The 18,160-nt window shown below is 36.8% G+C and overlaps 1 protein-coding gene across 2 annotated transcripts in view; it reads right to left on the reverse strand.

Annotated features, from left to right (window-relative positions):
* Window positions 1-203: 203 nt before the first annotated feature.
* The window catches only part of PTH1R (parathyroid hormone 1 receptor), a 253,958-nt gene continuing 236,001 nt past the window's right edge, over window positions 204-18,160 (reverse strand). For both annotated transcript variants that reach the window (XM_075214161.1, XM_075214159.1), the window contains exons 9-14: window positions 17,813-17,873; window positions 15,133-15,199; window positions 13,718-13,812; window positions 12,526-12,667; window positions 4,813-4,854; window positions 204-2,329 (exon numbers count right to left, since the gene is read on the reverse strand). In XM_075214161.1, the coding sequence (XP_075070262.1) occupies window positions 1,964-2,329; window positions 4,813-4,854; window positions 12,526-12,667; window positions 13,718-13,812; window positions 15,133-15,199; window positions 17,813-17,873 (773 nt within the window). In that variant the 3' untranslated portion in view covers window positions 204-1,963. The remainder of the gene's footprint in view (window positions 2,330-4,812; window positions 4,855-12,525; window positions 12,668-13,717; window positions 13,813-15,132; window positions 15,200-17,812; window positions 17,874-18,160) is intronic.

Genomic DNA, 18,160 nt, shown 5'->3' on the forward strand with positions numbered 1-18,160 from the left:
AGAGCAATAATTAAGCTGAAATTACTGCACTGATGAATGCTTGATACATAAGGGGTAATTCAGCTCAGCAATCGTTATCTCACAAGTTATGTATCCACCTCTCATGCCAAGAAAACTATGGTGTAAGTGTCATTTTTGTTACTGGCCTAATTAGTACTATACCAGCATTGTTAATATCTTTTTCAACTGATCAAGGATGAAAATAAACAAAAACAGATATATTTTATTTCTCTTCCCAGTTTTCCAGCATAAAATTTATTTATTTTTATAAAATGTGTTGGATGCAGCATACAGGTGGATATGTTCTGAAGTGGGGTAAAACAGTTCTTAATTTTACATGTTTTACAGATTACATTTAAAGTGTACATGTGAATTTACCTGTAATATTTTGTAAACCCTATAACAATGAATATTGACACAATGACAATTTTAAATCCCTGAATAATAATACTTGTTTCATTCTAAATAGATATAGAAAAGTTAATTTAGCAAAAATGTGTCGTCTTTCCAACATAAAAAAAAAATCTGGGTAAAGGAACATTGTATTTAAAATTGTTGTAATTATTGATTATTTTGCTGTAATTGTGTACCCCACTTTCATACATCTCCCTCTTTATGCCAGAATGCATTCTTTTATAATACACAAATCCCAAAGTGATCAATTAAATTGATCAGCCACCCCACAATTGGAATCATCAATGTGCAGGAACAGTACAACATGTCTGCTTGAAAAATCACATATTCCACAATTAAATGTATTTAACAAAAAATTAAAATAAAATATTTTTTTCCCCTTGGTCCTTAGTATAACTAGTGATGCTTGGTGTACTGTATACAATACATTTGATGCATACAATATAGTATATCTACATACGCATATTTGATTGTTTAAATATATTATTTTTTTCATCATTTCCATTATTCATATATTAATGAAAATATATCCGCAGCAGTTTTTGCTGCCTATTTATTGTACAGTTTAATTTTCTCTTTTTTTCTTTACCTGAGGCAGAAATGAATAATGTGTCGCTGATTAAGTTTCCCTCAATAATTAGGGAATTTATAAACCGCAACCTTATGTTAACATGTTAATTTGCAATGTTCTTGTCCTTTGTCAGTGGCAAATTGCATAGTTAAGATGGGGACATATTTTTCATAGCCATTTTTAACTACAGCTGATAACAGTTTAATTAGTTTATGTTCTTATTTAATGAAAAATTGTTTTCTGAAGTGTAGAATTTTTTAAATCCACCTCTTTTTCCGCTCTATAAAACCTTCCTAATCCCGTGACTGTCCACTTTGACTCTTATGGCAATATTTCATTTTTATCAAACATTCTTGTTAAGTACCTCTGAATTATAAATCAGGTACTACATGAGAGTGTGCAGTCTGTGAAGTTAATTCTCTGAGGGCAACGTAAAAAGCGGAAATCTTGGCTAGCGGACAGCCCCCCCCCCCATTATATATTGTCCATGTGTAATAACATCATCATTTTTGTGTTTGTTTTTTGTACTTTTAGGAAATGCAATCACAATGTTTTAATCCACATCTCTAACATAGAGGACTGATAAATAAGTGTCTTGCATAAAACAAAAAAAATAAAATAAAAATAAAATAAAATACATATTTAAAAGAAATTATACAAATCATTAAAAATAACAAACTGGTACATCCTAAAAATATGGTTTTAGTGCACAAAACGACTTGGTAATTGTGTTTTTTGTGCTCTGTTGGCATCGAGGAACAACCTAGAATGGACAGTGGGCGACTGATGTTTTTGTGTTGCTCATCAAAGCTATTGGTACAAAAAGCAAGTACTTCCTTGCCAATGTGGAAATTGAAGACATACGAAGATATTTTATCAACCTTCATTCAGATCTTTGGATTCTCAAGACCTATCTTGTGCATAAAATCCATTGATCCCACAACAGTTTGTGCCCGCTTTTTATGCTTGAGAAAATATTTACATTACAGTCTCTCTCTCTTCTTCTACGACTTCGGCTGCGGGTCTATCAGTATCATAGACTCCAGACCCGTTGAGATATTCCTCGTCTTTGTTATACTGCTCTGGTCCTGAGGAAGGTATAGAGTTTTCAGAAATTGAGCCATTTTTTACGTAGCCCGGTAAGTTCCTGTGCCCGTTGAGGGCTGCAGACACAAGTCTAGTATTTAAGTGTAATGCCAAGGTCCCCCGTGTGGTTACATTAGTAATACTTGTGTGGGAGACCATAGGTCCGTAGCTGTAGGTTGTACTTCCACTCCTGGCTTTCCTTTTAAAGTCAAGTGCCAAAGTCCACCTGCTCCATGATTTCTTGATCTCGGCCTGGACCTGAAAATGAAAACAAGGGGTCCATTAAAAAACACCTTAAAATTGATTGTGGATAACTTTCATCCCCTGACCTCTCCCCTTCCCTTTTGTCTCATGTCTCCTGCTATCTCTCGGCCATCTCATCTTGGATGTCCCAAAGCTTCCTTAAACTCAATATCTCCAAGACTGAACCTATCGTCTTCCCCCCTTCCAGGACTCACCCACCTCCCCCCCTTTCTATTTCTGTAATTAACACTACCCTCGTTTCTGTCCCTCAAGTCCGATGCCTTGGGGTCATCCTTGATTCCTCCCTCTCCTTCAAGAAGAAAAAAGAACTACTCTTTTTGTGATCCTTGTAAGGAAAATAGATGACCGCTCTGGACAAAAATGTAGCGTAAAATAAACTTTAACTTTTTTTACATAATCATAAAATCTAACTTTAAAAATCGAATGAGTCATTAGTGGGTAGATAATATATATTATACATAATCTCGAATCAGAAGATGTAACCTGCGGGACCGGACCCCAGTAGGACTGAAATTTCAACGAGATGTTTGCATATTATTTTTCACTTTCTGTGCTTGAAAATGCACATAATGTGAATTTATTCAAGATATATCACTACCATTGGATACCGCTTGCCAGTACTTATCTCTCCATTAGAAAAGGTTTGATACCCTTATCCCATTGTGTCTGTGATGAGGATTCGCCTTGTTTATATACATAGGAATATATTGCGACTGGTATATTAAGCACTTTTGCTAAAATTGATCAGTAACTAAATATGTTTACTTATTTACCAGAGTACACAATGGAAATTAGTTTTTTATTATTTTTATTGTATATGATTTGGTTATATATATGTTTTTTCCATTGCGCACCTTTAATATAAGGGACACTTTTCCTGTACGTGTTTGGTATAAAACAGACTTTGCTTAGATTCATTATACTCTAAAAATGTAATGTACGTATGCCGATCAAGGAATTAAAATACATTATAGAGCTGCTATAAGGAACTTTAGAGACATTTACACAGAGGTTTGGGCGTCAATCCCACATAATGTAATAATGACATTATTAATGTCTCCGATAACTGTCAGTTGGGTCAGTAAATTACATTAGAGTTAGAAATAGGTGGGACTGTAACCATGGACCCTGCTATCAATAGACAATCTAGGTGGGAAACGTAGATGCTTGAACATCCCCATTGATTCAATTTATGTATAAATGAATGTACATTTCATAGCAGTAGATCCTAGGTCCCTTCTGGAGAATTGATTGGACTACAGCAGACAAAGATATCTTCCGCCTTTGTCAAGGCAAAGCCAGAGTTAGCGAAACGCGCGTGTCGGCATGTTAAAATCGAATATATCTTAGGATAAATGATGAGAACTATACTTTAGGCATAGGGAGTTTCCTTTCCTTTTACTATATCCCAGGCAGGAGGATCCTCCTTATTGGATCGATATTAGTACTGTTATATCATTCAATGAGGAACACTGGATACATTACTAGTATTTCCCTGTATGCAGTGACTTATGGTTACCCGATTGCTATGATTAGTCACAAGACTAATAGGGCATGCCGCTGTATATATATTGATACGCCCTGGGGATTATTTTTAAACCACTATTCCTGAATACATCTGGGATAAAAGAAGGATAAAAAAAACATATATCATTATTCTTGAGGTCTGATATTATTAGTGATACATATATGACATAACTGTCTGTCTGGATAATGCACAACAGTATATTGGTAGTATTGAAGTTATATCGGACTTTCCTATTATAATAGGGCTCTCATTACAGTTCTGCTGAATATATCTATGAATGTACAATATAGGGCGGACTTTACCACTGGTTTTATTAGTTCACTATTTTGGTTCATATCTCCATATTCATGTTTTTTTAAATTTCATTAATTGTTTGTTCTTATGAATTAAAGAAAGTAATATATACTTTTTAATGTATATCAATAAACTTTATATATATTTTATTATATTGGATTCCTGGGTGACCCAACAATACACTCTCTCTCATCTCTGCCTCTATCAATGATATCTTCCGCGTCTACCGCAATTCAACTCTAAATATTATCTGTACCCACTGGGAGTTTTTCCGCAGATGAGTGATTGACAGCTGTGTTTTTCTGAATTCCACCAGCAGACGATAAATATCTTAACTTTACGAGTTCCCTTCGGTGACATAAATTATTGAGATTCCAGAAGCTGCATCCAACCCTTGGGGACTCCTTTGAAAATCAATAGTTCAACAGGGGCTTTGAGAGAGAACCGTTGAACATTTAGCCGGGGTGAATTTCTGATATAAAACTCCACCAATCATTATAAAACTTGGCAGAAAATGGTCTTTTGGGGATTTATTTAACAAGGTGCCTATAAACCATCCTGGTAGTTACTCAGTTGTTGAAATTCCTAATTATTCCAACTTTTATTTCAAGTGATTAATAATTTAAGGTGCAACAGTTGACTTGCCGGTACTTACCTCTCCATTACAAAAGCAGTATATAATGGCAACGAAAAATCCCTGTATAGGAAATAAAGACATCAAATTCAGTTACTTTTATATTGTTAGACTGTAATAATGTTCATCTGTAGATACAACGTGACACAGTTAATCTCAGTCTGTATTATTGTGAAGCCAGGGTCAAGATATCTGTTTGTTTGTTTGTTTGTTTGTTTCAATCAATCATCTTGCTAAATCTCAAACTTAATCTGATAAATAGCTTCAGAATATAAATAGGAAATTAATATCTGTCAGTACCAAGTATGGTCCCGCTGAGCTTTTCAAAATGTTCTGATTAAACTTAATATGATAGAGCAACAATATATGAAAAAAAATCAAATTAGAATATATAACAATATCCGAGACAGAGCACATTGATTTAATTCCTAAAATCTCTCTCATTGGCATAATATTGGTTTCCTGCTATGTCCTGAGCTGTGTACAATTCATTTATCTTTTGCATTTCATTCTAAAAGTTACAGTGCTGCATTTGCTGAAATGTGATCAGCTTGCGCCTAAAGAGCTCACATTGGATCCCGCCCAGATTTCTGGACCAGAATATGATTAATGCACCGAGCTGTGAGGCAACGCAAATCACAGAGGGGAATCTATGTCAGTATGTGCCGCCAGAAAGACTAATACATGGACCAAAAGATAACTTTTGCTGAAGGAGCGTAAGTGCGTGTGTCTGATGATGACGATGCTCAAAAGAGCTGACAATCTAAAAGAAAAAAACTCATCGACATAACTTGATAGCAACACTGGTACTGCAGCTTCCAGTCGACATATTGAATTATTAATTTAAAAGCAATATAGGTTTTGCAGAGCTAGGGCAGTAGTCCCATGTCTGGGCCAGTAGGGGGCGATGTTTCTTTGTAGTCTATGATATTGAAATTCTACCTCTGCTAAGAATACAGCACAAGTGATCCCATAGATAGATAGATAGATAGATAGATAGATATGAGCTAGAGATAGATATGAGATAGATATGAGATAGATAGATAGATAGACATGAGCTAGAGATAGATAGATAGACATGAGCTAGAGATAGATAGATAGATATGAGATAGATATGAGATAGATAGATAGATAGATAGATAGATAGATAGATAGATAGATAGATAGATAGATAGATAGATGGATAGATAGATAGATTTAGACAGTGGTTGAAATGGAAATTAGAAGATAGATGTGACAGTATATAAATTCATACACACACACATATATATATATATATATACATTGACTGGATTTGATAATGTCCATATATGTATATATATATATATATATATATATATATATATATATATATATATATAGGAACATTATCAAATCCAGTCACTTACATTAAACTGGTCAACACACATTTTTTTGCCAATTAAAAATTTTGGAGTAAGTTTGTGGTGCTGATTCTGATTATGGTTTTGCTAGATTGGCTCTAGTCTTTAAAATAATTAGTAACACATTGAAAAACATAAAAATGCAAAAAATGTAATTATCAGACAGAGCCTACTTACAAATTGCATTGAATTTGTCTCATATCATACAAAAATTAAGCACATGAAATACATAAAGGCATTTTATTCGGTATAATAACAGATACACATAGAAAGCTGTTTCGGATAATTACAATTAGCGCATAGTAAAACGCTGTTTGTTCGATTTTCTTTTATGTCGGGACAATAACGTCGGAGGTTCCAGCAATAGTCATCATATGTCTGTCCCATCTGCCTTGATACCTTTCCTCCATCACCTTTATATCCTGATGAAACCTCTCCCCTTGTTTCTAACTAAAATCACCAAGATGTCCTATAAAAGAATGGTCAATTTATACCAAATAAGAGAAGTAACCCCTGGTTGTCCCTATAAATAAGTTATAAAAAATACAACGTATCTTTGAGGGACAAACAATCTAAATAAAGTCCTGAAACTTAGAGAACAATGTGATCTAATAAGGGGATTATTTATTTTCCCCCTTTTATAATCTTTTCACATTCAATAGCGTAACTTTATCCCTATAATTTTATTACTCTATATTTTGCGTAAAAAAAATAAATGCTGTGCTATACGAATAGAATTTTAATAAATAATAATAATAACATGTGTTTTATTTGCTACGTCGTGGCAGATTTTCATCTCTCGCCAGAACATTGTTTAACATTTTCCTCTCTCAATTTTTCCACTGACGAAGGTTTTGCAAACATTATGGGGACCCTAAAATTTGTCTCCAAGCACAACACCAAAAATACATATTTATGGAGGGGGAATATTCTATAATGATCGCAGAGTGAACACAACAATTCATAAAAATATAACGCAAAACACAACCCTAACATCAAAACATATTTTAGCTTTAAAGGCAAATAATGCAACAAACACAACTGTCATGTTATAAGAAGTGTTACAATATTATTGTAAGTTGTCAATATATGTTGGACATTTTTTCGTATCTGGGTTATAATCGCAACTGCGTTTTGGGGGGTGGGTAGTTCTTTTATGAAAAAGACTGTTGTTGTCTTCCAGACTGTTCAAAAGATATATATTTGTTTCCACTCTTGTTTTGTGTGTGAATGTTACATAACATATAAGGATGCGAATATGGATACACATTGTCCTGTAATTGAATGGAGCGGTACATCTGAGCCATCTCTTCTTCCATTCAGTGTCATTATCATCAGGGAAATGTTAATTCTATACTATTATTCCTGCTTTATGTGAGACAAGTGTGCGCTAACAGAGATACGATAGGCGGTCTGTGCTCATCATCAGCAAAGGAATAAATAGCAAATACAATCACCACTTGGTCTGCCAATAAGATCATACTATACGGATGCTGCCTTCATGTGATTATCAAACATTGTGGAGGCATTTCAAGGTGTTATTATATTATTTATAAAAATAACGTTATTGTTATATCCACAGAACATTCACTAAGTGACTGTTGGCCTCTGATTTTGTGAAACGATATGCAATTGTTTCGGTTTAATTTGAGCATTTATTTATTTATTCTTGATTTAATAACTGAACCTTTTTGGAACTTGCAGCTTAACGTCTATAGGCTGCGTGAGGGAGCTGGGGTCTACTGGCTGGTGGAGAAAGATTAGCAGTGTTAGGTCTATGTAACACACACATTCAATATTGATAGAAGTCTCACTAGTGGGAGGACGAAAATGAGGAAATAAAGTAAATATTAGGTGGTAGGTGATGATAATAATACCTACTGATTTGGGGTAACTATTATTGTACTCTTTACCCCCTGTTACTATAAATGCACTTTTTTATTCTACACTTTTGTGTTATTTTAGTCTAAATTAGCCCCTACACCTCTCTTTTTTCAATTCTGAGGGATCCTTTGTGTCTTCTTTTTTTCTCATATTCCGTTTTAAACACAGTGTCCATATTTCTCTAAAAGGTCTATTCTCTAGTATAAATAAATCTACTTCAGTCTTTCCCCCATAACCAAGGTCGTTCTTACCCCTTATTCATCTCATCAACCTTCTCTGCACCCTCTCTAGTTCCACGACATCTTGATTTTGTGATTTTGAGACCAAAATGTAACTATTCATGATGACATATTAGTATTGATTTATAAAGTTTGTGAACCTTTTGATATAATATCCTGCCGGTAGTTGATGGCACATACTGGCGTTATAAACTGTTGTTAAGTCTATTATCTGAATGAAACGGGTCGCAATATGTAAGAACTGCATTGGTGCTGATTAAATGATCCATGGTAAAGTCAAGGAACTATCACCTGCACCTTTATTTAGGCTCTCAAAAGCCTTCACATCTTCTGCCACACAAGACAATCTCAGACAACATGTACGTATAGGAAAGTGCTACACAAACAGAGGAACCAGCGTTAGACAAAACAATTTTCATTTACTACAAGTAAAAATCCACTTACAGAATGAAGACCATATAAATTGCATATGAGCACAAGCTGTCCCCAACATCAATAGCACAAGAGTACGCATTCTATTACCTACAAGTCTTCTTGAATTCATCTAACTTGTGTCCCATTTATCCATGAACCTCAGTGAGATTTTCGTCTATCTATAACTTGCTATTTGTTGTCCAATCATCTAATCTTTCAAGATGCCAACACATGACATTTATAAACATATTAACATGGCTCCAGACACAGAATTTTGCGTTGTAACACTTATAACTATAGTCCTACTTCCTTCCGCTGTTCTCCTCCGTACAACACATCACATCGACCATCTACCCCCGCTACTGCCAGCTCATTTAGTTTGAAACGCCAGCACAATACAAGCGCCAACACATGACTAAGCTACATCTCCAAAAGACCCTATGTGCATTACTGCCCTCTTCTCCATATACAACATGCTACATATCAGCACATATTGCTTACTCCATTGTATCTCAGCTGACAGATATGCTTTAGTGCAGAAATGTCTCCAGTGGCCTATTCTCTCCAATGTAAGCAGCACCCATGAGTGGGCCAAATCAGGGACCAGGAATAAACAATTATTGAATCAACTTGATGAAAGAGAACTATGGTCCTGAATTAAAGTGAAATATACGTCCATTTGCGTAGCGCATCCTTCCATTTTTTACACTGCGCATGTAGGAAATTGAACGTATGTAACTCTGGCCATTCAGATCTGCAATACCTTGAAACTTATGAACCTTACACTTGAAGAGGCATGATGGGGGAGGGAAGAAGCGTGATGGCGGAGGGAAGAGGCATAATGGGGGAGGGAAGAGGCGTGATGGGGAAGGGTAAAGGCGTGATGGCAGAGGAGAGAGGCGTGATGGGGGAGTGAAGAGGCATGATGGGGAGGGAAGAGGCGTGATGAGGAGGGAAGAGGTGTGATGGGGAGGAAGAGGCGTGACGGCGGAGGGAAGAGGCGTGATGGGGGAGGGAAGAGGCGTGACGGGGATGGAAGAGGCGTGACGGGGCAAGGAAGAGGCATGACGGGGAGGGAGGAGGCATGACGGCGGAGGGAAGAGACGTGATGGTGGAGGGAAGAGGCGTGACGGCGGAGGGAAGAGGCGTGACGGGAGAGGGAAGAGGTGTGATGGGGAGGGAGGAGGCGTGACGGCGGAGGGAAGAGGCATGATGGGGAGGGAAGAGGCGTGACGGTGGAGGGAAGAGGCGTGACGGCGGAGGGAAGAGGTATTATAATGCGTATGGAGTCAGACCAGAACATAGATTTAGGGCTGGTCAGGGGCAGGTGTAAGTAGCGGATAATAATGACAAACACCCAAACTAGTGAACCGCCTGTAATTATAGGTTTCACCACGACTCACAGACGCTTTTTGAGACTTTAGTAGTCACTCGGCCATAGATTAAGATTTGCGGGATGTGTTGTAGCAAAGATTAAAAAATTATTGTATTTTTGCACTCATGTTGGGAAGTTGTTCCTGCTGTATTAGGTTACTCAAGTTTAAATGGTGCTTCACAGCAATTTCGTCCGTAACATATATATATATAAAACGTTTTAGTACATATTTGTAAATTGGACGTAAGTGTCCGAGGGGTGTCTGTTGTCAAGCGGTCATATCTGCTTCTCATCCAGACCTGTACGCATCTTCAACCTTGACTACGACGTACATACGCATACATTAGTGTACGATTTTTTCAATCGCAAGTTACGCTTAAGTGTGAGTTCTACTCTGACTTATGCCCTGTGAGCCTAATATCACGATTAGTTCTTCAAAAAAAATTTATGGGAGATCTATAGAATTTTTTTTATATATAAAAATGTATAATTGTATAATAATTTCATATATAAAAACTATATAGCTATAAAACGCACAACTGGCCACTCTGCTCGGTATTACCGTGTCTGCCTGTAAACAAGAAAGTTGCGTAACCCGACACGGGAATCCCAGTAACATCCATCTGTTGCCCAATAGCCAAAATAATAAATCTAAGATCTGTTTTAATAAGTAGACGATTTACAGTGTTTTTTAACTTATGTTACAGGGCCTCAGTGGCCACAAACCATCCGTAAACCAGGGGTTATAAAAAATCTGTTTCTAATATAAAACATTTGAAATATAAACACAGTTTAGCTGGGGCTAAGTCGCAGCTCAACCCAATGATGGATTCATGTTCATATGCTAATCCTTGTGACCTTTACCTTCATTATATTTTGGGATTGGGTGCCGAATCATCCCCTGCCGTCAGCTACTTATGGATCAGTGACTGAGCTAAGAGCGGCACAGCTGGTACAAAGCATTTTTATTTAACTTTATCTGAGATCTTTAGGGATTTGTAGCAGTAAATTGATGCTTCTGGATTTTAGATTTGATTTAGTTTCTCAACAACTCCCTTTGGATGGGCAATGTTTACTAAAATGTAGTCACTCAAGCTTTCTTTAGTTCTCGAGGCACTGGGAACCTTTACAAAAGTTTTGGTTATAGTCTCTTCTAGACCAGTGGTAGATAATCTATGACTCTCTGGTTTTTGTTCAGTCAACTGATGGCTGTAGAATCACTAATCAGATAAATCTTTCAAAAATGGCCAAAATGCAAGTTGATACATTTTAGTAATAATGAAGATCCCTGTTCTGGGTCATTGTCCAACCCAGGAACATGAGAATAAAAACAAGATGCATTCATCAGGGAACACATTTCCAAAAAGATTCACATAGTTGGGAGAAGCCTCTTTATACTGTACATATGGAAGAAAGGAGTCAAAGCCCTAACGCTTGGCATCAATATTTCCTATCTTGTCCTAATAATCCTGCTGACCAGTAGGGTTCACAATGCTCCATGACTCGCTCATATCCCAGCAGTGGCCTCAGCAGGGCAAGCTGCTTCCACCTGGATCGGTGAATTAGGTCCCATTCGACCACAGTTCGTCATTTTACAAATCTCTACACTTGTTTCACTTTCTGTTTTCTTTTCTACTCTCCGACTTGTACATAGTCAGACAGACAGGCAAGGAAAGACCAATAGTTAGTTATTGGCTTTGGCAAACCACTCCACAAACGTATAAACCATTAATCATAAATAAGCAAATTTGGCAATAAACAATCAGATCCAGTTGGCGGGTCTCCCGGTGGCCACTGACCACATACACTGTAGATTATAGTAATCTGTAAACCAGACTTTCCATAAATCTCCATCAATATTTAAATAATTTTATTCAGATGCTGATTTCATTTTCAGGTATTTTAGGGCCCATACATATAGTAATCTGAGGCATGTTTGCACTAAATATGAAAATATGGACTTCTTAATACCACAAATTGTAGATTACAATGTAGGGTAAGTGAAACTTTTATAATATGAGTAAGTATTCTTGATTACAGATAAGATGAGATAAGATGGCAGGACTCTATTTTGTATTTTGAAACTGATCTATTATATGAGGAGGAGCTTTGAATACAATATGTAATGCATTAGCTCATGGTTAATATACTTAGAAAGAATATAAAAAGGATTACTGTTTTATTGTAACCAACGAAGATCTTTGATGAAAGGATCCATTTAAATACAGCATAATAAACAGAGCTAAAGTGCACCAATTACCTATACTCAATGGATGCAGCCAATAAGAGCATGCAGCCAATTAATTCACTGGGAGCAAGGGCCGCCCCCGAGGAACTTAATAAGAATCACATCCATTAGTTCAAACCAAGATAATGAGTTTGCACTTTAAGAAACAAGGAAACAATAATTATAATATGTATTTATTGCAAAACACAATACCTGGAAGGAGTTGAACAGCATTTCATAGTGCATCTGAACGTGCCACACCATTCCTGACACCTCTGTGTATGGCAGAGATATAAAAACGATATAGTGAACTCCGAAGAGAGGCATGAGGACGAGAGTGGATTTCAGCAGCTTCCTGTAAGGTGAACACAAGCGGAAAGAATGTAAAAAATATTATAGCAGGGCGCCAGGACATCAATGCCTCTGGAGTTCTAAATTTAATTTGTGTGTATGTATAAAACTTGCATCAAGCTGATGTCCATGAGACCTGTTTACAGAAGTCGCCTCTGCCATTTAAATATCGTTATAGGAAAGTATATTCTAATTGACCCCTTCTTTTCTCTCTGTCAGTGTCCTGGTTTACTTCTACATCACCTTAATCTGGAATGAACAAGTATCTCCCAGATGGGTGATTTCATATCTTACTAAGATATTCACAATGTCAGCACAGACTTTTCTTATTATGAAAAGTGAACAAATCAACCTATAAAATGTTACCATCTATAACCTCAGAGATCCTCTTATGTAAAAGCCCCCCCTGTGTTTGCTATGGAAATAATTTGACTATTAAAATAAAACTTGCATTATCCTTTAAAGCGGGTTGAGTGCAGCTAGATAAATGCGTTCCAGCTGAGAGACTGTGACTTGGAGCGTTAGCCATAGAAATATGTCACACATGGAGACTTTACAAAGGATAGACTGAGTTACAGGAGGACATCCAGAAAAATGACTAAGATTTATGTTAACAGGGTACATAAAAAAAACTCTATGTGAGATTGCAGTTTAAACTTTGCTGCAACTTGAAATCTTTTAATGAAAAGAAAAGATTAAGAGCAAAAACTTATCTGGTAAAACCATCCTTTCTACACCCAACCTCTGCATCCCTCTCGCTTCAGCAAGATGTTAGAGGAATAAAAATATATTTTTATACATATTTCTGGAGAGATTTGGAGGAATTAGAGGAAGTTATACAACGGAAGCTGTCATTTTTAATCTGCTGAATTATTATGTTATGTTTGAACAAAGACTGATTAAGAAAGGTCTGTTTATAAATTACCAGGGGCAATATTTAAGTATTGTGACTGTTCACCTTTATACCACACTTGTACAGTGATAAATGACACAACAGTGATGGCACTGAAGTTGGTAAAGGGAAGTATTTTCTTGGAAAAACTCTCGTACTCACCTGTACTGTTGCCGTGTGTCACATCGCCCTGCGTTCGTCTCTCTCAGTTTGGTTGCTAGTACTCTTACAATATTAATAAAAAGAAAAAAATTTGCCTAAAAGAGAAGGGAAATTTTCAATCAAACCAAATATGTAATCAAATAAGCAACATGTTACATTATATCTGCGCAGCCATATAAAAGCTGCACAAGTCAAAAAATATTCAAGTTATGTAGAAAATACTTAATAACCCAACACATATAACACGAACAGTCATTTAAACTCCCAAAGTTACTGAGACCCCCCAATGTCCTTAGCAACAGCCTGACCATTATGAGAGTTGTAGCCCAGTCTTTGCTGTAGTACTAAAGACTGTACATAGCTGAATAGTGTTTGACTGGGACACAGAGCAAACTAATTATAAAGAGAGGTATCAACTTCCAAAATATTGGTCTTGAGAGGATCAGGACTTCTGAAAAAACAAACGTTTCATTTCCCCTGACATAACATGACCTCCGCATAACATGCATAAAAATATTACTGTCCTGTATTTTTCAATAACATCCTGATATTTCTGAGAATGTTCCGTGCTGTCCTAAATGTTCTGAGACTTTATACCGAGAGATGAAAGTGAGTCTGATTGAGGTTGTGTTCTCTTGTATCCAGTCTCAAGAGAAACATTTCAGCAATTAACAGGATGTTTGTCTCCTAGTTGTAGCCATATTCATTTTTATAAATAAAACAATCATCTAATGTTAACATTATTTTAATATGTTTGGTATAACATATAGTTATAAATGTTTATATTAGAAGAATGATAATAGATGAAACAAGATTAAATTACCAGACTTTGTCCAATCCAGTGAGCACAAGAATGTTACTTTTCTGGATACTATAATTATTTTGTTTTTTATGGCAGTACGAATATACAGCAAATAAAAACATACGTGAAGTATGAAGCACAAAATATAACTCAGACAGTTACGGAGGGTTATTCATTCTCTAGTTGGTAAGTAACCTGGAGATTACAAATTGCTAATTACCAGTTTACAGATAGAATAGAGTTAAGTAATAAACCATGTTGGGGAGATCACAGACTGTCACAGTCTCTATATATTTCAATAGAAAAGTGTGATAACAATGTCTTTAATTGTTGCTAATTAATGAGCTATGTGAGCTAAATGCTTTAATAAAGACTGCTCCATCTGTGTGTTGTTGTACTTGTTACTGTTGCTGGTGTAACTTAATGCCCACATTAATTGAAGGATACATGAGGAGGGGGTGGTTGAAATCGGCCTACACCACTAGAAATGGGGAACTGACCTACTATATTTGTTATTAATTAACTATAAAACTCGTGTGTAAATATATATATATATATTAGCATGTACGATAAGACTCAATAGAAAATTATTCTGCTGCATTTGATCACTTACCACTGTAGCAGCAAGGATAGGACCTTGTATGATCCACTTCAAATTCCCGGCACTCAGATCCCAGCACCTGATGGAAGATAATAAGTAGGAATATATCATGTCTAATATACAGAGCCAAGATTAGGGCTAAGAACAATGCGGGGTCTGTCCTAACCAGGGGATTGGTCTTACTCTTATCAACTGCCGTGAGTTATTATTAATAAAGTAATTTCCAATATATAGTAAAAAAATATCTGTAACTACCAATCACTGGGCCACATGGTTGGAAACATTCTCCCAAATAACTGCACTCTGTTATCTGGGAGCCACAACCATGAGGGAGATATCCGCTGGTGCTGTTAATGTTGCTATCACTGTTTATGGCATTCTTCATGAGAAGAGTCTACTTATATCTTTTATTCAGTAAGTATTCGCAAAGTCTGGTGAATGTGTTTTAACGCTGATACTAGAGCAAAGTTTTAAGAACATTCTTCTAACGCTCATTTTCATCCCTTGTGTGAACGGCCCTTAGATAGAAAGGTCTTACGAAGAACAGTATTTTGAGAGCTATCAGCACAGCGGAATAATGAATAGCAACGTTCATAGATCATCTCATTACAAATGGACGAAATGATCGGTCCTATGTTTACTTAATAATAAATGTGGTTGTTATCGGTCTATGTGTGGTCATCTTCCTAACGTACTATCCTGTTCTAATGAAGCCAAAATAAATATGTCTGTTCAACTCAAGCACCGAAAGCCGGATCCCCTACAATATCACCACCTGCGTGTGTCATTAAACTGGAGTACCACACAGTGTGTGGGCGACTTTTAATATTTTGCAGAACAGCATTGTTAGTAAACAGGGGATGGAAGGTCCCGTCAGATCCCAGACTTCTATCTTTTCAAAGACAATTCATACAAGTAAACCAGAATTCCTGGCTCCCAAATACATCACATTGCAGACCCACAAGTTCCCTGCATTTGTATTTTTATGGTTTACTTTGTGATACACTTGGCAAACAAAAAGTGGAAATGATCAAACACTTTTTGGCACCATTTATTAACCCAACTTTACTGAAAACAGCTACTGTCATACCATATTAACATGTGATGTTCTATGTCAGTGTCAACTAATACAGAATTTGGGGGTATGTTTATATAAATGGTGAAAAGCCCTTTGAAATATGAAGATGGAATGTTTTAGCTGCAAAAGGATTGGTTTTGCTTCGCCGAATCTATTACTGAAGTTATCACCAGTAAGCAATACAGTCGTGATAAGTCTTTCTTTGATAAATATACCCCATGAAGTGTAAATGAACACTAGTGAAAATGACACTAATACATACCTCCCAAATGTCCCAATTTAGGCGGTGCAGTCCCTATTTGAGGAGACAGTTGGGAGACGTCCTGCTAAGAGACGCCCCCATCAATGCTTTGAATACCAGCAGCAGGTGCACATTAAAGGGGTGTGTTTAAGGGAGGGGCCTTGTGGCGGGACAACGCTTTGGAGGTGCTTCCCCTATGTCACGTCACGCCTCCTTCTCATACACGCATTGCTAATTAGCAGTGCACCCCCTCTGTCCCCGTTCCATATTCTAATATTTGGAATGTACCTGACAAGAAAATGATGCCATTTTTTTATCAATTAAACAACTTTTTGGATAGATTTTGGATAGAGAAAACTTAAGAATTTGATCAACAAAGTTGAATTATCTTAATGCCACTTGTATTACTACTTTACAGTTCATACAATGATTCCTTCTGTCTTGTCCCAAAAAAATACCTCAGCAATCCATACTCAGTCTCAATATTTTTATTGTGGTGTTAAACATCCAGACGGCGATTCCTGTCGTCTGGCCAGAAAGTATCTGACGTTTGCTGCTCTCATCATATTGATTGTTAAATGTTTTCTGTTTCACCACAGACGGTAATAAGGAGCTTTTAGGCAGAGAAAATCAATGGACGCAGAGGACAGATTTCATGTAAACAGGTTAATTTGTCACTTAGCTTTCACTGTTCAATACCTTTCAGGGCAGAAAGTTTAGAACTAATAGGAGGTTCTCTATGCGACACTCAGTCAGAACCATTCTTTACACCAAACTCAATCCACATTTTTACTTAAGGTGGATCTGTCATAGACTAAAGCTGACTGGTAAGGTGATGCGGCATCAATTATATACAGTACATAGGTTCCATCACCTGTGCACACAGCATATAGGCCACATATTACCCGGATATACAGCACATAGCCCCCCCTTCCACATCTGCATATACAGTACATAGACCACGTCACAGCTGGGTCCTTTAGGTGATGTCACTGGTTCCTAGTGAATGGATAGGCTGTATTCTCAGTGATGTCACTGGTTCCTAGTGACTGGATAGGCTGCACTCTCAGTGATGTCATTGGTTCCTAGTGACTGGATAGGCTGCACTCTCAGTTATGTCACTGGTTCCTAGTGACTGGATAGGCTGCACTCTCAGTGATGTCACTGGTTCCTAGTGACTGGATAGGCTGTATTCTCAGTGATGTCACTGGCTCCTAGTGACTGGATAGGCTGCATTCTCAGTAATGTCACTGGTTCCTAGTGAATTTATGGGCAACATTTTAATGTTATTGATTCGCTCAACAAAATGTCTAACGGTGTGTGGGTAACAGGTACACTTTAGTTAAACATATTTAAAATGAAATTGTACTTACTCTGTATCTGCAAAAGTTGCTCTTTCTCGTGCCCATATTGTAACAAATACAGCGGGTACACCTGGAAATAAACACATAGAATGTGTGTAAGAACATGGCGGGTTACTTCTGTTACCTCTAAATAGACAAGTAGATGGTGCCGTGTGTTTCTTCACCTACTTAGCAGCAGAATGTCAGTGTACTGTATAGTGAGCTTTGAATGTCGGCTTATACTGTGTCTTATAGATTGTCTTAAAACTTACCTTTTTGTATGTCTTTTAATAAGTCTTATAGATTATCTAATTTCATGTCTTACAGTATGCCTTATAGATTGTCTTATAGTATGTCTGGTAGATTGTTATGTATTGT

This window comes from Mixophyes fleayi, chromosome 5, assembly GCF_038048845.1.
Source record: "Mixophyes fleayi isolate aMixFle1 chromosome 5, aMixFle1.hap1, whole genome shotgun sequence".
NCBI classification, from domain to species: Eukaryota; Metazoa; Chordata; class Amphibia; order Anura; family Limnodynastidae; genus Mixophyes; species Mixophyes fleayi.